The sequence below is a fragment of the Trypanosoma cruzi genome, genomic scaffold, assembly GCF_000209065.1.
Source record: "Trypanosoma cruzi strain CL Brener 1047053516291 genomic scaffold, whole genome shotgun sequence".
Taxonomy (NCBI): domain Eukaryota; phylum Euglenozoa; class Kinetoplastea; order Trypanosomatida; family Trypanosomatidae; genus Trypanosoma; species Trypanosoma cruzi.
In genome coordinates this window covers 6549-30137 of record NW_001849359.1, presented here as the reverse complement: position 1 = coordinate 30137, position 23589 = coordinate 6549, and the positions used below count along the sequence as shown (strand labels likewise).

Below are 23589 nucleotides of genomic sequence, written 5' to 3'. Positions count from 1 at the left end.
CGGCCGTGTTGCCGAGGATAGAAGAGGGCTGCAGCAAGCAGGAAAAATGAAGATGATGGATGAGGGAGAAATAAAAGGGGAGGGAAGCAGAAAACAAGCCAAAAATATTGTGAGCACAACGCTGTTTCTTGCTGTGGGCGATCGACGCCCCAATTGGCTACTAATTTACCCACTGAAGGTGACACCCGTTTCCGCTGGATATGCTGCGTGCATATCTGTCGGGCTCTTTGTTTGTTTGTTGGTTTGTTTGTTTCCCGCACATTTATTTCTCCGTGCCGCCTGACCCACTCGTTTATTATTTCCCTCTCTGTTTTTGTGCGTGCACCGAGAGAGGGGCTCGGGGACATGAAGTGCGCTCCCCTTCTGTGACATGCCACCAAAAACAGGAGGAGAAAGAAAAGAAAAGTGAAGCGGGGAGGGAAACCATCGCCACGCGTCCTTTTTCTCCGAGAAGGCTGCTTGCCACGCCACTGAGGCGCACCGTGTGCTTCACAAGGCCCGCTGAACTCGATTGAGGTGCCGTGATTGATAGTGCGTGAGAGTGTGGCGGATGCGTCTCCCAGGCGTCCCCAGAGGACCCTCTGGCCATTGGGACTGCGTGGAATGCGGGATTTCGCGGGGCCCTTTGCCCGTTTTGTTTTTATTCTTCCATCCGCCCCTCCCAAACCTCAACACGGCGTCTGAGTCAACGACTGCGACGGGATCCGTTGCGTATTTCTGATTCTTTTTTGCGTTGCAGCGGCAGGCCTGATGTGTCCTGCTCGGCAGACATGGTGGACGGGAGTGGGCTGCCCTATCGGGAAAACGATGGTCACGGCGGAGCGTGTTGCGCACTTCGCAATTTGGCGTGTTTGTGGCGGTCCTTGCGGATGATGTGACGGCGCCTTTTTTACTTGCGGGGAGAGAAGCGATGCTCCACGGTGATGCACACGTTGCGGGTGGAGGCTTCTCTTGCTGTTGGTTTGTGAACGTTTATTTTTTGCTTTTGCCGGAACACCACAGAGGGCTGTGTCTGCGGACAGCAGAGCATTGCGAGGAGGGGCACCGCACGATTTTTAGCGCGATGAGGCGGCTTCTGTGACTTTACGGTGTTTATTTTTAGGACTGAGAGAATATCCTTTGTTGGAATGTATTGTGGGAGACCATCCGTGTGTTTGTTTTTCTTAATTAATCCCTTGACATTTGGTGTCTGCCGTGAAACAGATGTTGATGGCGTTTCATGGCGGCGAGATGCGTTTTTATTTATTTTATTGGCGAGTGGGTGAATTGTGTTGCGTTCTGCCATGCGGTTTGTTGCTGACGGCACGTGGCCGCAGGGAGACGTTGCGGGCGCCTCCGACACGAGGTGCGATTGAGCAGTCATCTCCTTCGCTCGCCGGTACACGCTGTTGAGGCGGCGTGATGATAATGAATCGGCTTCCCAGAAAAGCAACAGGAGGACGTTTGCTGTTCCTGCTGCGGTTCACGAGTGGACTATACAATTCATGGGCGGGGTCGCTCTGCGTGCCGTATTTCTTTGAATTTCATGAGTTTTTTACATCGCCATCCACACGCACATGCACGCAATCCCCCTGTTTGCCCCCCTGTGGGCGGGAGACCGGGATGCAAGGGAAAAATGTGGCCCGTACCAGCATTTGACAAAGTCTTTCTTGGGAGGGATTGCGACTGTGATGTACGTCCTGGCAGGCAGGAATGGGATGAGAGGAGAGCGGAGGGGCGAGTAACAACGATCGTGTGCGGGGCGATGCGCAGTGAGTAGGGCGAAGTGTTATTTATGTTGGCTTTTCAAAGCATTTTTTTCTTTTTCTTTTGTGGCAATGGAAAGAAACTTTGGGTGGTGTGTTGTGGATTATTTGCAGGTGATTCATCGCGGCAACACCATTTGCGGGGAAAATGAATGGCATCTGCGTGCGGCTTGCTTTGTGAGCGCGAGATGGTCGGGGAGGTGCTCAACGCTCCGAGAGGCCCGGAGCAAAGAGGCCTGCACTGCTGCAAGCAGAGGGATGCACGCTCCTGTTGGTGGCGTTGCTGTGGAGCCCTGAATGGCCTGCAGGGAATTTGTTTTTCCCGCTTCATTATTTTGTTGATTGGTGCTTGCCGAGGCCTTTTGAGGCGGGGCGTGGGATGGACCGAGAGAGCGTGTGTCGTGCGGCGGTGCTGTGAATTGGTGCCGCCCACGTTTGCGCAGATAATTACCTTTTGTGTCCGCGTCCTTGCCGCGGCAGTCCACCGGGAGCGTGTGACCGATCACTGTATCACTTGCGGACTGTTTCGGCAGGACTTTGAATGGCGTCGCCGAATGATGAAAGTCCGCGTCCATTTGTGTGTGTGTTGGCTTCCGCCGTGTTGTTGTTGTTTTTGTTTTCTGTGTGCAATTGTTTTCCGTGCTGTTCCTTCCGGATTGTCTCGTGTCCCGCTCTCTGTGTGAGTGATGTGCTCCGCTTCCCGCTGACATGTCTGATTTGTTGCTGCTGCCTTCTCCACTTCTTGAACACAGACACGCTAGGAGAACAAGCGCTAAACGCTACTGTGAAATTCGAAGGCACTGAAAGGACCAACAGCACACACACCGCCCACACACACATATTTATATGCTCTCACGTGTTGTTGCAGTGAAGGCACCCCGCACAGACTACCGTCGCCGCGTGACCGGATCCAGCGGAAGGAGGAGGGAAGGAAGAGAGAGTGAGCCGCAGAGGCTAAAAATGTCCCGGCGTGTGTTTACTTCCGCGGTGCTGCTCCTTCTCGTCATGATGATTTTCTGCGACCGTGGAGCTGCGGCCGTTGAGCAGGCAGGGGACGCCGTTGATCCGTTTACCGGGACGACGTCGATATCATTTGCTAATTGGAAGGAGGTTAACGGGAACGGCAGGGAAATCACCTCGCTCCGCGTTCCTGGCCTCGTTAAAGTGGGTGATGATGTATTTGCCGTTGCTGAGGCGCAGTGCGGGGAAAGGAACGGAGCCAGCAGCTGTCCTGGGATTGTCTCAAAGCACCTGGATATAAGTGATGACTCAATGGATATTTCGATGTTGGATATAAGTTTGTTTTGCATGCAACTTGGGGACACCACCGCGAATAATTTTGGGACAACAGAAGTGTTGCGACCAACGACAGTTGCAATTGAGGACAGTGTCTATATGCTCCTGGGAAACCAAAGCCGCACAAAGCAGCAGGATGAAGTTAAGAATGAGCCAGGCCTTTTACTCGTGAGGGGAACTGTCTCTGATGAGGGTGGAAAGAAGAAAATCAGATGGAATGAGATCCATTTGGTGAACCCTCAAGCGATAGGGTATTCTGGTTCCTTGACCGAGTTAATTGGCGGTGGAGGATCGGGTGCTGTGATGCGTGACGGCGCGATTGTGTTTCCCATGCAGGCCAAAGGCAAGGATGGAAAGAGCGTTTTGCTGTCTATTACTTTTACCCCGTCAAAGAACAAATGGGAATTTTCATCCGAAGCGACTGGTAAGGCTGCAGGGATCCATCCATTGTGGAGTGGGGAGAAAACAGACCCTTCATGATGGCTCATTGTGCTGGAGGCTACTATGACGTTTACATGTCCACTCCGCATGGAGTCAATTGGAATCCAGATGGTGAGCCAATTACCCGCGTGTGGGGCAACTCACGTGATCCAGCAGGGGACGGCGTCCAGAGTGGATCCACCACCGCAATCATTGAGGGAAAGAAGGTGATGCTCGTGGCCACGCCGGTATATGCCGCAAAGGAAAATGGAATTGAAGGGGGTCACCTCCATCTTTGGGTGACGGACAATGCACGTGTGCATGATGTTGGGCCGGTATCTCGTGAGGGTGATGACGCTGCCGCCAGCTCTCTTCTGGTGAAAAGTGAGGATGAGCTGATTTTACTGTACGAGAAGAGGAATGGTGAAGGGCCACGCAGTCTTTTCGCCATGCGCCTGACTGAGCAGCTGGAGCGGATAAAGTCTGCGGTGAAGACATTGAAAGAATTGGACGACGCCTTGCGAGTTCCTACCGAAGGGCTGGTTGGTTTTTTATCCAGCAAATTGGACGGGACTGCATGGAGGGACGAGTACCTCGGCGTGACCAGCACGGAGAGCGGTGTGGCTCTCAAGGGGCGTGGGGCAGGGGCGGAGTGGCCTGTTGGCGACATGGGGCAGACTGTGCCGTACTACTTTGCGAACAACAAGTTCACTCTTTCGGCGACGGTGGCCATCCACGAGGTGCCGGAGGCAGGCAGCAGCCCCATTCCTTTGATGGGTGCGAGGCTGAACGACACGGCCAGCACGGTGCTCTTTCAGCTTTCGCACACGAGTGAAAGAAATTGGAACTTCACACTTCACAAGAAGGATTTTTTGGTGAAGCCGTCTGGTGATGTTGGTAATTGGGAAACAAACACGGCAATTCGAGTGACGGTGCAAAAGGATAACGATGATGAATGGTTTGTGTACGCTAATGGGAGAAGAATATACGAGACGGATGACGAAGAACTGGAAGAGGAGGAAATGGCTAAGCACCGTAACGCTGATCAGTTTGGTTCACACAGGATCTCACACTTCTTCTTTGGTGCGGGCAATAAGGAAGATGAAGGGAACAGCCATGTGACGGTGGCTGATGTCCTTCTGTACAACGACGCGCTGTTTGGCGCTGACCTCAAAAACCTCAACGCCAGGACAGTCCCTATTCGACATCCGGCTGCCGAAGAACTGCACACTGCGGTGGAGGTAAAAGGGACGGAGGAAGAAAAGCAGAAGGTCAGACAGCTGACGACTTCCTTGGCAGACGTTGAAGAGGCTCCAATTGCACAGCCGAATAACTCTCAGTCTGTCCGTGTTCTTGCGGGCAGTGAATCGAGTGCTGAGAACGCTTCGGACGGATTGAGTCCACGCACTGCTGCCAAAAATGACACTTCCGTTCCAGAAACCAATCACTCAGCATCCGAGGGCAGTATGAGTCCAGAGGACCGCCTCGCCCTGATCACCGACGCGAAATTGATCCTGCATGATTTACGTGGTGACAGCACTGCGCGTGTGCGCGTGTCTTGTGTGTTGCTGCTTCTTCTGGTACTGTGTGCACTTGTGGCGGTCTTGTGAGCCGAAGAATGTGACATTGCGACTCCTCACGGGGATTGTGTGGCGCGTTCTCCGTGGGTTCTTTTCTTTTTTTTCTATTTTTCTTTTAGTGTTTTGTTGTAATACTCAGTAATTCTTTTTTTCCTTTTTTTAATTTTTGGTTGCTGCACACTGTTATGAGTGATGTGTTTCCCCCTCTTGTTTTGTTGTTTGTTGCCCACACGCGGTGCCGGCCCTGCGGCTGTGCGTCCCACGGACTGCACGAAAGGAGGATTGAAAGAAAAGGCCGGATGCCGCAATAAAAGTGAGGGATGTTGTGTGGGCTGGTGGAACAGTACAATTTCATTTTTTTCGTTTTACTTTCCTTTTTTCATTTTTTTTCGTTTTGGTGCAGGTAATATTTATACAGAACACACGGTCGTCTTGTGCTGAACCGGCACATGAAGTAAAAGTCCTGCCGAATCAACATCTTTTTTTTTTTAAATGTTTTTGGGAGTTTTTCTGAACTCCTACCCTTTTGTTTCTTTTTTCTTTTTTTTTTAAATCCCTGCCGACTTTTTTTGTCTGTGCCATGTCCACTGCAACTTTGTGTCCTTGTGTCCCTTTTCTTGTCCCTCTGCTGACCGTGCTGTTGACATGCCCCTATTGCCTCTTTTTTTTCCCCGCTAGAGGCACCGATGCTCCGCTACGACGATTGTTTGTGTTCGCCTTTGCGATGTCAACAGATTGGCTGGACGCCGTGCTCCGGCCTGTTGAGTGCACTTGGAGGGGAGCGGATGGTGCGCGCCGTGCCTCACTGTGAGTGTATGGCGCCACTCGCCACAACCTGCTGTGAGGCGTAATGCCTATCCGTTGGGGCAGAGAGAAGTAAAGGACAGCGCCGTGGCCCTGGGTGCGCTCCGTCCCTCTTGTTGCGGCCGTGGGTGTGCTGTGCGCATGACTCTATCTTGCGGCGCGATGTGGATGGCGGTGCGTCTGCGTGCGTTGTGCGGCGGGCTTTTCTTTTCCATGTCTTTGCCCTTTTGTGTGTGGGAAGGTTGTGGGAGAGGATGTGTGTGTGGGAGTGAGCGTGGGTGGCTGCCAGCTCCGCCCCGCGCATTGAGGGCTTCCATACACGTGGCTTTGCTTGACGGTGTTTCGCGGCACCCAGGGTGTGGCGAGGAGGAGGATGGGGAGGATCTGTTGTGGGCAGAAGGAGGATGGACAGGACAGTCCCCTTCTGTCCCTCCCCGTGTCGTTGGCAGTACATACTGAGAGCGTAAATTTGAGCGAGTGCGGGATGAAAGGTTTATGCCGCTTTGTGTGTGCTACTCAATCGTCGTCATTGCAGGCTGTCGTCACGGTGCGTTGTGGTGCGGTGCTGTTTGATGTGGGAAGGACGCGATGCCACGGCTGCTGCGCACCACAACTATTTATTTCCTCTGCACCAGCATTCTTTTTTTTCGGTTTGTGTGAATTTTTTCTTTTGCTTCACGATGGATTTATTGGAGGAGCTTTGGTTTTGGTGACTGATTTACGGCGTTTCGCCTCGTGTCTCGGTTGCGGTGCTTCTACGTGATGCTAAAGCGTTTGATGGGGTGCTTACCCTTCTTTTTGAGTCCTGCAGCCAGCCTTTTTGCTCATGGCGACGGCAATGGGATTCTGCGGCTGCGTGTTCGTCGCACGCGTCGCATCTCCCGCTGTTGCTCCCTTGCCGTGTTGGTGGGGAGTGAACGGGTGACGGCGTCGGTGGAGTTGCGCCCCAGTGGGAGAGGGAAGGCACCGACCGCTGCTGAGTGCGACAGTCTTTGCTGCAGGTGACCTGACGGGATGCCGTCACCGGTGTCACAGTTAACCGATATGGATGAGGGCCGCACCTTTGCTTTTTCCCTTCTCTCCATCCCCCAGCCTCCTGCAGACTGACGAACTGTAGGACAGCGGCGTGATTACAAACCGGTCGTCTATGAGCAAACAGGCCGCGCAATTGACGTGGACTCTTGTCCCCCGTATCTGAGTGCCGCCACCGCACTTCTTTATTCGTTCTTTTTGTGTGTGTTGTGTGCGCTGATGGTGCCGCTGCTTGTTGTGCAATGCCGACCCACGTGAGGAAGGAACGACGCTTTGAATGCTGGCGAACGGCGAATCCTCCACCCCTCTTCCAAGTCAACAATTTATCCTTTGGCGCGCTTGATGGCCGCTGGATATAGCGCCACCACTTGGTTCTGTGTCTCGGCCCTTGTGTGTCTTTCACGGCATCAGGACTGCTCTGTGGTAGAACCATTTGGTTGCAGGAGCGGTGCCAATGGTCATGTATCTTTTTGCCCGGGATTCTGCCACTCTGCATGGTGGCTGTGTGGGGCTGCGCGGGCGGTGCGAGGGTGATGGTGCTACTGAATTGATTGCGTCTGCGCGGCTTTGTGTCGGTGGCTGTGACGGGGATTGTGTATGACCGGATGCCTCTGCGTGCCGCTGTGTTTATTTGCTGTTGTTGCCGCCTCTTCCTTTTCTGACCGTGCAGTTAGAGTTACTTTGCTTTACCAGCACAACTATCGTTTCAAGGTGTTAGGAATTAATTGCTGTAGGACTAGTAGTATTGGGATATCGATTTATCGGAATCGTATCACTAGATTTTACATCTGTATAGAAGGATTTGCTAGACAAAAGTTACGGTCGACGGGGCGAGTGCGAGACACCACGACAGCCCTGCTGATACGTGTCTGGGTCGGTGGATGCGGTCTGCGGAGGGTGCGTGTCCGTGCAGCCGGCACCGTGTGCGGCGCAGGGCCGCTGCGGCTGTGCGTGTGGCGCTGCTTGTGGCGTTGGCGCTGGTTGCTGCTGCTGCGTGGATGCCCGCGGTGCATGCGGTGGTGTTGCGACTGCGGGGCGGCACGGTGGACAGAGCCATCACGGTTGGCCCCGCCGTGGACACGGTGCTGATGGACGGCGTGTCCATCACGAACGGCGTGGCTGTGGTGTTCGACATTTCGGCGATGCTTCCCGGCGCGCTGCGCATCGAACTGAGGGACTGCGTGTGCGACGGCGGTGCGCAGATCTACGTGCAGGGCTACAGCGGCGAGCCGGCGAGTGACCGGAGCCTGGAGGTGAGCGTGAGCGGGCTGTCCGGGAGCTACTGCTCGCTTGTGTTTGTGCACAACCTGCCGGCACACACGAACGTGACGGTCCGTGACTCGACGATTGTGACGGCGGGGCCGATGCGCTACTCCCAGCTGAGCGGGCTGACGGACGCGGTGGCGTCGCCGCTTGTGCTGTACGCGACGTCGCTGTTGCAGACGCAGCTGCGTGTGAGCAACACTGTGCTGAGGTCGTTGCACGCGGGCGGGACGGCGATGTACGTTGGCGGCGGCGTGGACCTGCTGTCGAGCGCGGTGGTGCTTGACGGCGTGTCGCTGGAGGCGTCGGGCGGTCCGACCGCGTCCGCGATGCATGTGGCGTCCTCGTCGATTCTCAGTCTGCGGAGCCACTCGGTGTTCTCCGTGACGAACGTGTCGGTTGTGAGCAGCGGCGGCGGCATTGTCCTTGGCGAGCGCTTCGCGGTGTCTGATTCGGTGCTGCGCTTCGTGGGCGTCGAGGGGTCTGTCGCGTCGTCGCTGGTGCACTGCGACGGTGGGACGGTCGGTGGCGGCGGGTGGCTGGACCTGCACGACGTGTGGGCGGTGGGCGAGGCGTCGTCTGTGGCATCGCTGTCGGGTGTGACGCTGAGCGGCGGCGCCGTGTCGATTGCGCGCTGCGCTGCCGTTGGCGCGACGCTTGTCTCCGGGCTGACGATCACGAGCGGCGCTGTGGCCGTGCAGTGCAACCTTGCCGGCGGCCGGGTGCTGCAGAGCAGCGGCGACTACCGCATGGCCGGCCTGTCCTCCGTGAGCGTGGTGCCGTGCGACGGCTGTGCGGCCGCGCTGGCGTGCTTTGATGCGCTGACGGCGTCGTTCTCTGACTGCGCGTGCAGCTGCCTTGCCGGCGGCTTGGGCGAGACGTGCCTGCCGTTCGACGTGCCGCCTGCGAGGTCCGGTGGTGGTGGCGGTACTGCGCCGGGCTGCGTGAGTGGCGTGACGCTGACGGGGTCCGTGACGGTTGGCGGCGGGCGTGCGACGGCGTGCTTCGACTCGGTGGTGTTCAGCGGACCGATCACTGTGGCGGTGGACCTGCGCTCGATGGACGTGTTCGCTGACGCGCTGAACGTGACGCTGCGCCACTGCGTGCTTGCGGGCGGCGCGCAGCTGCGGATTGGCGGCCTCAGCGAGATCACGGCGCACCTGATGCCGCACGTCCTCGTCAACATGACGAATGTGACGTCGCTGGAGGGCACGATCGTGCTGCGTGGCGCGATGCCGCCGAACTCGAGTGTGCTGCTGGCGAACTCAACGCTGCGCGCGACGGTTTGCGGGTCGCAGTACGTGCAGACGGCCCCTGGCCACGCGGGATCCCGGTACGGCCCCGCGCTTGTCCTGGACGGTGTCCGGCTTCTGTCGACGCGGTTTGTCATGACGCGGTCGTTACTGGCGTGCGGTGGGGGCTCGTGCGCTGCGATCCTCGTGGAGCGCGGCCTCGTGGCGAACCTGTCCAGCGTCTTCTACATGGACAACTGCGCTGTCAATTCGCAGATGCACGTGATGTACGCTCTTGCGTCGGAACTGCGTGTCAGCGGCGGCTCCGTGTTTTCCGTACAGAACAGCTCGTGGAGTGTGCCGAGCATCGAATACTACAAAGGCGCGTGTGTGTTTGGGGACGTTGCGGTGGATGGCGGCAGCGTGCTGCAGATTGTGTCCAGCACTTTCCGTCTTGGCTTCGCCATGCTCATTGCAAACACGCTGACCGTGACTGATGGCAGCTGGCTGGTGCACCGCGACAACGTGTTCCGCACCGCCTACGTTGTGTACGTGGTCGAGGAGAACGGCGTGGCGTTCCGCGATCAGAGTGTTTGGTCGATAATTGACAACAACTTCACGTATGGCTCGTACTCGTCGACCACTGCGTACATGACAAACAACTGGTCACCACCATCCGACACGAGCCCGACCATCTACGGCGTGTGCAACGAGCTAAGGGGCTCTCCTGTGACGAATTACCAAGGAGAGCTTAATATTGGAGTGCCCGTGACGGTGTTGGACTGTGGCGCGTGTGCCATGGACGCCGTGTGCTTTGCAGCGAGGACGAGCAGCATCAGCGGCTGTGAGTGTGTGTGCGCTGCTGGCGGCCACGGTGACACGTGTCTGCCGGCTGTGGTTCCGGACGGTCTTGGGCCGCTCCCGCTCCCCGACGCGAGGGACACGGAGGTCCGCTGCGTGCACGGTGGCAGCATCAGCTCCGTGGACGTTCCTGATCCCGGTGTGCGTGTTCTGTGCTTCGTCAACGTGACCTTCACCGCCGCGATCGTGCTGGACCTGTGGAGATTCGACGCGCCAGAGCAGACACTCAGCATCACGCTGCTGCAATGCGTCCTCATGGGCCTGTCGATCAAGGGGAGTGGTGTGCGCGTGCACGTGAACGTGACATCCTCGATGCTGGATCCCGGTGAGTTGGAGTTTAGGGGTGTTTTTGGCGTGAGCTCCCAGATACTGGTGGTTGGCAGTACGCTTGTGTCGAAGTGGAGCCACGCCATTGCATTTTCGGAATTTTCTTTTGGTGCGAACTCGACGCTGCTGCTAATTGACAACCGCATCGAAGGGAATAGTTACGCGGTCTATTTCACCAATGCTGCTGTCGTTGATGGTGGTGGGATCATTGTGAGGGGAAATGCGCTGAGGACAATAGAGAAGGATGCTTACAGCTCGCGGTCTGCCCTTTATTTTCGCTCTGTGGATTTGAAGAACGGCGGCTACTTTGACGTGGAGAACAACACGATGAACGCGGCCAAGGGCGTTTATTTTTTGGGGGATACAGTTGTGAGCTCCGCGGGGCTGTTGAGAGTGGCGGACTGCACCTTTGTTAGCGATACGGAGTTTTTTGATCCCACGTTGGTGTATTTTTATGGCTCTGTGACAATTGAGGGTGGTGCGCAGTGGCGTGTGACGGGCAACAACGTAAGTGCCGCCTCAATAATAGGTATATCGCGTCACCAGCACAAAATTCAGCTGTCAGAAAGCGGCACCACCGTGGTGCTTGCAAACAACCGTCAGGAGGAAGGAAGCGCCTTCTTTGCTGATCTGGCCTCGTCAGACACGGTTGTGTCATCACCCGCGCACTTTGTGGTTGGGTGCAACCTGCAGGGCGATGAGGAGGTGTCGTACAACGGTGTGTTTCCGGAGGATGTGGTGGCGTTCAGGTGTGGCACATGCAACGACGACGCGGCGTGCTACATGCCTGGGACGGAGTTGGTGGACCGCGGCTCGTGCTCGTGTAGCTGCAAGGACGGATGGCATGGCGCGTCGTGTCTTCCCTTCGAGGTGCCCGACAAGGTTGTGCCGCCCTTGCCGGAGAGAGCCGTCGACGGCGACACGAGCTGCGTGGTGAACCAGACGCTGACGAGCCTCACGTTGAACATGTGGAAGACGCACCACTGCTACATGGGTGTGACATTCAGCGGCGTGGGTGCTGTGCTGACGTTTTCCTTCGACAGTATGCCGTTGCATCTCCCCATCAACATCACGCTCACTGGGTGCACATTTCTTGAGGGTGCCGCGCTGCAGTTTGTTGGGGGTGCTGAGGTGGCGGAGTCAGCCGGCGTCTTGATCCGCGTGAGCCAGACGGTGATGCGGTCCTCTGTTGTTGCTTTTGCAGCTGCCCTCCCGCAGCACTGTGACATTGCCGTCACGGAGGTTGACGCGGTGCAGGCCTTTGAGGTCCGGCTGCCGGACACTAGGATTACCACATTGAGCGTCGTGATGTTGCGGAAAATTGTTTTGGCTGCGTCCTCGCTGTTGGTCAGCAACGTCAATGCGCATGCATTGAGGCAACGCGGGTTTGGTTTGCACTCTACCGGGACGCTGAAGCTGGTGGGTGGCAGCTCGCTGTACGCGCGGTACTGCAGCTTCGATAAATACTCGCACATGTTTTACATACACAGGCTTAGTGTCAGTGACCGCTCTGTTTTTGCGCTGCTCAACAATACGATGTCCTCCGGGACGAGCCTCTTGTGCCAGTACTACGGATTCAGCGTGTCGGATCACAGCATGCTGCGCGTGGTGGGGAACAGCGTCTTTTCATCTTATGCCATTTACGTCAACAAACTGTGGACTGTTGAGCGGTCAAGCTGGTTGGATTGGCGCGACAACGACGTGGGAGTGGGTGCGATGCTCTACGACAGTGGCTTCGCTTTTGTGAGCATTGACGGCAGCAGTGTGGTGACGCTGACGGGCTGCAAGATGGGCTTGACGGGGTTGTCGGTGCCTTTGCTATCGCAGGCTGACGCCGGCTACCGGTTCGTTGCTGGGTGCCTGACGGTCGCGGGACGTGTGGTGACGACGGCAGCTGAACTGGCGCTGAGCGGCATCACCAACGTGACGACGGTTGCGGTGTGCGGGGAGTGCACGAAGGAGGGCGACTGCTTTGCACCGCTGACGACGGCTGTCAGCGACTGCAAGTGCCAGTGCGCTGCTGGAGGGCACGGCGATGTGTGTGTACCGACGCCTGTGCCTGCTGGCCCGCCGCCACCGCCGCCGCCGCCGCCGCCGCCGCCAGCACCGCCCACGCCGCTGCCACCGCCGGTTGGTGAGTGCATCAGCGACATGTTGTACCCCGAGGTTGCGCAGTCTGTGGGCAGCGGGCTGTCGTGGCTGTGCTACCGCAACGTGACGTTCAGCGGGGGCGGCATGAGCATGACGGTGCTGATAGGGGCGATGGCGGGCGACGTGGCGAATGTCACGTTCGATGGATGCACGTGGAGGGACGGCGCCGTTCTGTTGCTGTTGGGCAACGCGCACGCCGCTGTGGGGTCGCTGAACATCCTCGTCACCGGCAACACATTTAGTGACGCGCTGCTCAGCCCGGAGGGTGGGTTTCCACCGCACACAAACATCACGATCAGCGGGAACCGCTTCACTGTCACGAGGCCGATCCCTCGGTTGGGTTTGGGCCTTAGGAGGCCGTCGTGTGTTGCGATGAATGGACTGGCGATAAGCAACGACTCCACGGTGGTGCTCAGTGGCAATGTGTTTCAGAGCGTGACGGCGTCGTCAAGCGCCATACACGTTGTTGAATATGCGCTGAGGGTGTCGTGGCACTCCGTGTTTGCGGTGATAGGTAACACGTTTCATATGGACGGCAGTAACGGTACGCTGATATATCTTGGAGGGTCTTTCCAATCCTCGTCACTGATTGTACTGAACAACTCCGCCGTGGTGATCCGAGGCAACTTTGTGTCGAGAAAACTAGAATACTTCATGTTTTTTTTGTGGGCATTAAGTATGGAGTCTTTGTCAGCGGTCGTTTTTCGGGGCAACGACATACAGGGAAGCCTGGCTGTGTTTTACTCAAGATCCAGTTTCCCTATCTACTACAACTCCTGGCTGCAGTTGAGCGGCAACCTCTGCCGCGTGTCCCCATCGGAAGCCTTTGCCTACATAAGCCCAACGGTGAGTCTCCGCGACTCCATGGTGTCTGTGTCCCGCAACCGATTCATGTCCAGCACGGGCACGCCGACAGTTCTGCGGATATTCACCGGGCGCCGCGATATCACAAACGGAGAGATTGTGGCTGCGTGCAACACTGTGAACGGCGGTGAGGGGGCGAAATACGGCATCCCGTCCGTGTACAATGCCACCATTTTGACCTGCAGCGACCCATGCACTCTCGCGGCGTCGTGCTTCCCCGCGTACACGACGACGGCCTCGAGTGATGGCTGCGCTTGCATGTGCGCTGAGGGCGGCCATGGCGATGCGTGCCTGCCTGTCGCTGTCCCCGAGCCACCGAGCACTGACGGCGCCGACTTGTGCGTGCGAGACGTGCGTGTGGATGCGGAGGTGAACGTCAGTTTCGGGACGTCGGTGGCGTGCTACGTTGGCGTGACCTTTGCGGCGGACTTCGTGGTGGACATGGAGTCGATGTTAGGGAGCGTGCGCAACGTGACGCTGGCGAACTGCACGTTTGTGGACGGAGCGAGCCTGTACGTTGTTGGGTGGCGTTCCGACCCGCCTGCTGGACAGCGTGCCGATGTGTTGATCAGCGGACTTGAGTCGCGCTCCGGCGGCGGCGTGGTGGTGGCGAACCGATTTCCGCCGGGCTCGCGCGTCACTGTAGTGGACTCGGTGCTGATCGCAGAGGCGCGTGTTGCGTACCGCGGCGTCTACGACATTGGCGACGCGTCCGCGTGCCTCGTGGTGCACAAGGTGAATCTGACTGGGAGCGTGCTGACCATCGCGCGCACGCATGTGGCGGCGGTGTTCCGTGACGCTGTTGGCGTGTTGGTGTTTGGCGGCGCGGCGCTGTCGTCGCGCGGTGCGCTGTACGTGGACGGGCTGTTGGTGCAGACGGCGCTGGGGCTTTGCGTGTCGGTGGAGGGTGGTGTTGCGGCCAGTGGCGGCTCCGTGGTGGCGTTTTTTGACAACGACTTCCTGCTGTGCAAGCACGCGGTGTCTGTGCGTGGAGCTGTGAGCGTGTCGGGCTCCGCTGTGGCGCTTGTGCGGAGCGAATTCTTGTCGACGGCGGAATACGCGATGGCGTTTTATTCGACGGTGAGGTTGGCCGACGGGTCGATGCTGCTGGCGAAGGGCAACGTGCACGACGGTGTCTCGAGGGAGATGCTCTACGCCGCTGGCGCCGTGACCGCTGCTGGGAGCACGCTGAGCTTTGTGCGCAACCGAGCGCTGCTGCCGCGGATGCTGTCGCTGAGCCTGTCGCTTGTAGCTGGGGCACATTTGAGGGTGGCGTGCAACGACGCTGGTGGACGTGTCTTGTCGACGGCGGAGGAGTATGCTGCGGCTGGATTTGGCGACGCTGGGAGCATCGACGTTGTTGGGTGCGACGACTGCGACAGGGACACGTACTGCTACGCGCCCGGGACGGCGACGGCGAGAATGAGGAACGGTGTGTGCGTGTGCGTGTGCGGCAGTGGCGGGTACGGCGAGGCGTGCGTGCCTGTGGGAGCTCCCGCGCTGCCGCCCGCTGTGGGCACCGCGTCGAGTGTGTTTGTCCGCGAGGGCATGACGGTGCAGTCGGCGTTCGTTGTGCCTGCCGGTGCGAGCGAGGTGACGCTGCGCCACGTTGTGCTGGACGGCGTGAGTCCGGTGCTCTACGTGCCGTGGATGGCGCGGGACGGCGTGCGGATCGTTGTGCAGAACGTGTCGCTGCGTAACGGCGCCGTGCTGTACGTGATGGGCGGTGGAACGTTGCGCGGTGCGGTGGCGGCGGGGAGCGACGAGAGCGGGCCGGTGGAGCTGTCCGTGTGCGATGTGGAGGCGCTGAACGGTGCGCTTGTGCTGACCGGCACGTATCCCGCGGGGTCCGTGCTGACGGTGACGGACTCCCTGCTGGTTGCCGCGAGGCCGACGCCGCTTGTGTATCTTCCCGGCTCGCAGTCCTCGCCGTACGCACCGGTGCTGGTGCTGTCGGGCCTGCGGCTCGTGCGGTCCGTGCTGGTTGTGTCCGGCGTGGCCCTTGTGACCGTGATGACTGGTGGGCGGACGGTGGTGGCGGACGGCGCCGTGCTGGAGGTTGTCGGTGGCGGTGTCGCGCTGGACGCGGCTGTGCTCGGTGGCGACGTTGCGTTGTACGCGAGTGCGCGCGTGGTGGCGTCTGGGGGCGCTGTGCTGCGCGTGTCGGGGAGCCAGGTGTACGCCGCGCATGGGTTGGTGTTCGAGAGCGGTGTGGAGGCCAACGCGTCCGCCGTCGTGGTGAACGACAACGCCGGTGCGCTGACGGATGGCGCGCTGCTGGTGCTGCGGGGGTCGGCGTCGTTTGTGTCCGGGTCGTGGCTGTCGGTGCGCGGCAACAGCATCAGCGGCAGGCTTCTGTCTGTGCCGTCGTACCCGCGCCGTGCGGAGCTTGTGCAGAGCACGCTGACGCTCCACGGGAACGCCGGCAGCGGGCCCGTCGTGATGGACGGCACCGTTGCGCTCGGGGGCACCGGCCGAAGGTTTGTCGTGGGGTGCCTGACGCTCAACGGGCAGGCGCTGCAGCCGATGGACTACAGGTCCGCCGGCATCATCGGGGAATTCCGCCCCGTGGCGTGTGGCTTGTGCGACGCCGACGTGCGCTGCTTTGCTGCTGCGACGAGGGCGATGTCGGGGTCGTGCGGCTGCCGCTGTGCTGAGGGCGGGTACGGGCGCGACTGCCTGCCGGTGTACCTGCCGCGCGTGGACGGGTGCAACCGCACGCCCGAGAAACCACTGCTGAGCCACACGGCGACGCTGACGGAGACGCACAGCCCGACACCGACGTGGACACCGACACCGACACCGAGTCTGAGGAGGACGCAGTACGGGACGACGGAGACGCTGCAGGTGACGGAGACGGTGGAGCTGTCGCCCACGCGGACCCCGACGGCATCGGTGAGCAGCACGCTGTGGTGGAGCGATGTAGCGTGCCCGACGCTTACCGTGACGACGACGGCGGCTGGTGGGAGCCTGACGCAGAACGACATCCGCGGCGGTGGGAGCGCCGTCCCGACGCGGCTGATGGTGGCGCTGCCGCCGCCGTTTCGGTGGGCACGCGACCCGCAGCTTGGCACGCACCTGAGCTTTGTGCCGGTGTCGACGGCGCAGCCGAGCGGGTTTGGTGGTCCGTGGGGAGCGATGCTGAGCAACGCGACGTGGGTGCGCAATGCGACGAATCCGTCCACCGTCCTGGAGCTGGCTGTGCCCATGCACCGCGGTTACTTCATTGCTTTCGACGAGACGATAGTCATTCGCTGCGACGCTGCGGCGGTGTCCGGCGGCTGCAAGGGTGTGCTGCTTGGTTCCTTCACGATCAGGTCGAACACGCTGCCCGCCGCCGCCAGCGCCCTCTCGGCGATCACCGGCGTTGTTGCGGGTGCGGTGGCTGTTGCCGTGGTGGCGACCGGCGGGCTGGGCTCCATCCTGGAGATGCAGGCGCTCGGCGTGTTTGCAAGGATGTCGTGCGCCTCGGCGCAGGAGCGTGCGAGCACCGTTGCGCTGCCGTACTTCCTGTCGGTGTTCGCTGCCCTTGATCCGCTGTGGATGGTGGTGGGCAACGCGCTGCTCGCCGCTGTGTTTGGGTGCGTGCACTACGGTGTGACGGCCGCCTTTCAGCGGTGGCGCGGCGTGGACGCTGCGAGTGCGTGGGCGGCGATGCGCTTCCCGAGCCTGACGTACGTTGTGGCGCACGCGATGCACCTCGGCATCTTCTTCTGCTCCGTGCTTTCACTGGCGATGCCCGACGCCCGCGTGCAGCACCGCGTGATCGGTGTCGTTGGCGTGTTGTACGGTGTGGCGTTCCCTGCTGGTGTGTGCTACTTGATTGCCCGCCACGTGGGCGCGAGCTTTACGAGGTACTGGCAGTTTTTGAGGAAGCCGCTGCACGAGCGTCTGCTGTACCCCGTCGGGTATTGGCACCCCGCGGCGCAGCAGCGGATGTACGGCGGCATGCTGACGAACATGAGGGGCAGCCGCGTGTACTGGTGCGTGTTCCAGCTGTTGGTGCTGTGTGTGGTGGGCCTGATTGCGGCTGTGCACCCGCCCGTGGGAGGCTGCCACGTCCAGTACTTCTGCATGGCGGCTGTGCTGCTTGCGGGTGCGGGCGTGGTTGCCTTCACGAACATGATGCGCTCGGCCTTCCTGACGGTGATGCGGACTGCGAGCCTTGTGCTCCTTGCGGCGCTGTGCGTGGTCAGCGCGGCCAACCACCTTGCGCCGAGCGACGGCGGTGCGAGGGCGTACGCGGCTATCGTGCTGCTGCTGACCACTGTGGTGCTTGCGGTCACTGTGTACGGCGTCGTTGTGTGGTACGCGGAGGACCGCCACTGGCAGGAGCTGCGCGAGCCGCAGCGTGGCGGACTGGAGGCGCTGCTGCGCGATGACGAGGAGAGCGACGAGGCACAGAAGCTCCACGACAGGACGTTATCGTCGTACGCCTCAGGCACCACCGTTGCGTTGTCGTACCGACCACCCGCACCGCCGTTGCAGTTTGTGACCGGTGACACCCGCTCAGACGCTCTGAGCTTGTTCGACGGTGCATCCATTGCGAGCTGAATAATTGATCACGTCCTCCTGGACAGGTGAATATGCTCTGCTTGACGAAAAAGTTGGCGCATTTTTTTTTTTGAAGTGGAAAGGCTCCGACCCCAACAGTCTCTTTACGCGGTGAGAAGACGCAAAGCCCCTTGCAGATGCGGCATAACGTGGATGCTTCTGGCGGGTATCTGCTTTCTTTCCATTATTCATAGATTTATTGGGTGATTGCTTCGTTGCTTTTATTTTATCGATTATCGACGACAACGGATTATCGAACTATCACGCTATCCCGGGGCGGATGCGTAAAGGGTGTGTGTGCGTGTGTTTTGCGCCCCTCGCTGCAGCACCGAGTATGTGGGCTGCTGCTCTCTCTATTTCATATCTGTACTCTGTAATGAGGACATGCTTGACGGTGGTGGCTGGTGTGCGGGCCATAGGATGCATTCAGGAAAACGTTAGGGAAAACAATCGATGAAGCCCTTCTGTGACGCGTCCCCTCCTGGAAGCTGTGAGTGCGCGTTGCTGGCTGACATGAGGGAGGGCGTGGGTGCCACGGCTGTGCAGCTGCGCAGCCACCCATCGGACTCCGCCCCGACCGCGTCATTGATTGTTGGTTTTTGTTGGTTTGTTTCTATTTTGTTGTGCGGGCGCCTGCAGTGACTCTCCCTCCTGTTGCACGATGACTGTGTGGGAGGGCATGCCTGTCGCTCCTTATGCTTCTGATTTTGTGTAGAAGGAACAGCGAGAGAAGGAACGAAGAATTATGCGGATTGATGTATTACTTTGTATGTAGGTATGTATGTATCGATGTACTTCTGTGGATTATTTCACCATTTCTTCCTTCTTTTTTTCTTTTACTTCGCTCCACATGTGTCTCAGTGTTTGCTTTAGGACGGCCACACACGGGTAGCTTGAGTCGCGAATAGTTTTTCTTTTTGATGTCATTTTGTGTTGGGCAATAACGCGGGCACGTTTGTAAAGCATCCACTCCCCACGGCATGCTGCCTGATATTTTGGATTCATCCCCGATGTAACGCAGGCTCCACCGCCGTGGCAGGCATGGGAATTAAGATGGAACGCGGGGCAGCGAAAGATATTGTACGGCACATTTTTCTGCTGCATTTGTTCTGTCGAGGAGGTCTTCAATTTAGAAGAAGAGGGATGCACATTGTACGATTCCGAGGCTTGGAGGGGTTATTGCCCTGCCCCTCTTTTATTATTATTTTGTATGACGCCTGGTTCCCACCCGTGTCTGCCTCGATTTGCCTCCCTGAGTGGAGCTGCGCCGTGGCCATCCTTTTTGTTGTTTGCGGGAGGAAAAACACATTGCAAGCGACGAAACCACAATTCATGCATGCGGCGTCCAGGGACGTACGTATTTGAGGTGGAGTGCACATATGTGGATGTCGTGTGGGACGAAGCGGGGGTTGACTGCCCAACCGTCACTCCTTTTCTGGAGAGTGTGCTCCTTTTTTCATTTGTTGCCCTTTTATCTCAAGGCACGGCGGGATTGGACAGCACCGTCCCGCGAAAGGTCCTGCACACATACACACTCTCATGCCACTGTCGCCCCCGAATTTCGGGAGTAAACCCAAATTTTACCTGCCTTTTGCATTGACGCAATTATTTATTTATTAACTGACGCCGTTCTGTCCGGCGTGTCACTTTGAATGGATTGTGCGGGGATTTGCCCGCCAACACCGTCAAACAAAACAGGCTGAAGAGTTTACTTAATCGCCATCTTGCGCGCAGGTATTTTTTTACGCTCTGTTGATGTGCACTCAAACAGCGAGGAATCCGGAACTATGCGTGCGTGGAATTTGTCCTGCCATGTGAACTGCGGGCAGCACCGAGGGACTGTCACTTTGACTCTGCAGAGTTGTTGTGTCTCTTTGCAGGGTTGGCAGGGAAATTCCATGCAGCCTGCTACTGCCGGTGTGTCCCTAAATGTTGTCACTCCATGCGAATAATGTGCTTCAGCGAGTGAGGGTGTTGGTTGGTTTTGTGTGCACTCTGATTGTGCTTGCTATTTTGTGCGGGCACGCAACACTTGAGTGGTGGGAAAATGGAGCGGGGCGATGCATGGCCGCGTCCCGCCCATTGTTCACTGCACGATGGTGTGGTGCACATTGTGGTGTTGACTCTGCGATGTGACTGCGGTCCCTGTGCGGCAATGGCGGTGGGTGGAGGAGAGTGTTGACCCGCGGCGTGACGGTGGGATCGTGCCTCCTTTTCTCTTTGTTTCTTCTCTTTTGTGAAGGTGTGCATTTTTTTTGGTGTCGGTGATGGGCAAACAGACAGACAACGTGAATAAAACAAAATAAAAAAGGACGATAGCGTGGCGGTGTTGTGGCCGATTGCACGTTGCGTTGCTGCGGGGGTGGCGGACCTTGACTGCTTCACCGACAGGCGTTGCAGTGCGGCTGCATGGCGCACCGACCACTCCGCCGTGCGAGTGCCACGCCCAACGCCATTGGGACTGCGGGACGGAACAGCGGCGAGTATCCTTTGGGGCCGGCGGCACCTGCTGGCCGCAGTTGGGCGGTGCGAGTGGGATGCTTCACCGCACGGTTGTTGTGATGGCGCCTCGCCGTGGCTCTTGTGATGGTTCCGACGCTGCAGTTCGACATGTGGCGGGGAGTGAAGTGTGGCCGCAGTGGACCATGAGCAGCACCAACATGAGGCTGAGTGATTTCCTTCGGAATTATTTTGACGGCAGGGGCGTTGAGGAATTTAATGGGAACGTCGCTATGAAGGACCTTTTAATTATCCGCAATGAGTTCATCCACGACGAAGTGCTATTGAGGACAATCAAGGCATCACCGTCATACCAAGTGCTGAAGAAGGAGCGTGATGAGTTTTACATACTATTGGGGGGCTTCAAATAAGCCTTCAGACGTCTTCTCACTCTCAGGCAATGGAGGGACTTTGAGGGAAAGGATACGGTCACTCCTCTTGCAAGGGCACAAATAAACACAGCCTACTCTTATGTACTGAGAGAAGGGAGGCGGAAGGCAGAAGAAAGGGAAAGGCGGGAACGACAAGAACTGGGAACTGACGTTTCCACTGGGATTAAGTATGCGGTGTTTGAGGGAGGGGTTCGCGTCATGGACATACAAATGAATGATTTTATTACGGTGGAATTTGATGGCAGGGGCTTTGTGGACACCAATCGGAAATTCTTGCTGAAGGAGTTTTTATCAGTGATCCTACGAGGTATATTTGCGATGCGGGAGTATTGGGCGAAATGCAGGCAACCGATCGTTATTTGAGGATGGAGAGGACTGTGATGGATGAAATGGATAAGGATGAAGATGTACACAAGCTTTACAATAATGGTATGTAAGATCTACTGAGGCGGCTGGCAGCTGCTGCAAACGTAAAAACAACTGTTCATAACCTCACTAAAAAATCCTTGGATGCAGCCCTTGAGGAGGCGAGAAACCCAACGACGAAGAGTGCACCGGAGAAACTGGAGGGATTGTACGAGTCTGTGTACAATGCGAGGTGGCACCATGTCGTGGAAGTTCCTGGCGGCGAGGGGATGGGAATGGAGGCGAAGAAGGGGAAACCGAAACGGTAATGGACGTACAGGACAGTTGGCAACACCTTCGAAAAGGATGACGGTGTGGAGGAACCCGGTGCACCACGTCCCAGGCTGATGGTGCTCGCCTCGGACAGGGGATGACCGTACTCGTGGAGAAAGGAAATTAAATCCACTTGTGACTGCTATGTGAACTGTGAGGTGGAACGAGCGTGGCAGATCGTCAAGGGCGATCTAACCGAGTGGTTCAGCAGTCACGGTCGGACCGTGTTTTCGCCTAGGAAGCGTGTGCTGATTGGGACGCCCGGGATCGGGAAATCTTTGGCTGCCGGCTCGTATCTCCTCTACCAGCTGCTGCACTATGATGTCAGGAAACTCCCCTTGGTTGCGTACGTTATTAAGAATTCAATATACCTGTTTGACAAGACTAAAAAAACGGTATCAGACCTCGGAAGCGAGGCCGTTTTAGTGGATCTTTTGAAAGATCCTCCTCTACGTGGTGTGATGGGTTATATTATCTACGACGTTTCAGAACAGGGGAGGGGACCGCATCTTGGTTTACCTTTCACTCTGTGGGGCATGATTGTGGTGACACCACCGAACAAAAACAACTCTAAAGGATAGAAGAAACAAAATGGACCAACTCGAATCATAATGAATTGTCCTGATGAGAGCGATGTGAGGGCATTATGCGTTTGGATGAAGCGCAATGAGCAAGGGGGACAAGGTGAATACTGGCGAGAGGCGAGGGGTCGCATGGATGAAGTGCGACCGATTCTTCGCGTCATCTTTAACGCGCAAAAATTTAATAACCGGGAAAACGATATCGACGAAGTCATAAATGATGTTGACAGTTCCAATGCTGAGCATTACGTTGGCGTGATGAGTGACGAATTATGGGAGGCTGTGAATGCGTCTCACAAACTTGTGCAAATTTTCCGAGTGTCAGAGAATTCAGAGGATTTACCGACTGAAACATATCTCAATTCTCCAGCCTCCCGTGTGATTGCGAGCAAAATATATGTTCGTTTATCGACGAAAATGAATTCTATGGAAGTTTTTAAGCTATTTATGCATCCCGACGTCCTTTTGTTGTCTAACGTTTTGGAGATGTCAGACACGGCCACATTTATTTGTAGGGGTGCTGGGAATATAATAATAACAAAACTAAAGGAGCTGAAACCACCAGGACGACGCGCGTCCCAGCTAGCGGCACTAGAAAAGAACCCTGAAGGGCACCCTACTGAGGCCGTTGGATTACCGACAAAGCAAGGCGATCCTCTGGAGAAGTTAGCAAGGTACGGGGTGATGTACAAACCAGCGCTCCCAACCTTTCCGCTGGTGGACGCCTTTTTCTTCATGGAGTCACCGCGGGAGAAACTGGTTGGACTGCAGATGATTACGGCGGGTGAGCACCACAACCAGCACCGTGAGTCTGTTCACTGAGTGCCTGGCGGCATATTTTAATGGCTGGGAGGAGTTATCCCGAGACCAGTCGTGGGAGATCACTTACGTGCAGCACGCAGACAGCACGCCGATGAGTAACTGGCGGAGATGTGATGTCGTCAATTCCGATATTGTGAGCGCGAAGGAAAACAAGGGGATTGCGATTTTCTGGAAGCAAGAGGTGCGCCAGTACATAGCAGCAATATCATCCGGAGGCTTTAGAAGAGATGCAGCTCTCCGAAGTGAGGAATAACCGTCGAAATAGGAGAAAGAATTAGGGAGGGAAGGGGGCAGTTTCGATTATTGGTAAAAAGTATTTGGTGAATTGTTTATTTTTGGATACGTGTGTGTGTGTGCATACGGTGCGGGTGCACCAGCCCCATGCGGCAGCATAGCATACAAATGCCAAAAACATCCAACGCTATGGAGCATAACAGTGGCAGAAGAAAATTAGGGAGGGGGTGGGGTTGTTTGGTTTCTGGTGAAAA

General features: G+C 57.3%; 1 protein-coding gene and 2 pseudogenes across 1 annotated transcript, besides 4 other annotated features; all 3 read left to right on the top strand.

The window, feature by feature from the left end:
• Positions 1–23589: part of a sequence feature (areas not merged during assembly with more than two copies in the genome that could not be assigned to a particular haplotype) that runs on past both edges of the window.
• Positions 227–253: a microsatellite.
• Tc00.1047053507643.60 lies at positions 2591–5071 on the top strand (annotated as a pseudogene).
• Positions 5130–5209: a sequence feature (A-rich).
• Positions 7759–18129, top strand: Tc00.1047053507643.50 (dispersed gene family protein 1 (DGF-1), putative; the record flags this gene model as incomplete). Its single annotated transcript, XM_809491.1, has 1 exon — positions 7759–18129. One exon carries the CDS (start codon positions 7759–7761, stop codon positions 18127–18129), a length of 10371 nt encoding a protein of 3456 aa, XP_814584.1.
• Positions 12628–12690: a microsatellite.
• Tc00.1047053507643.30 lies at positions 20667–23354 on the top strand (annotated as a pseudogene).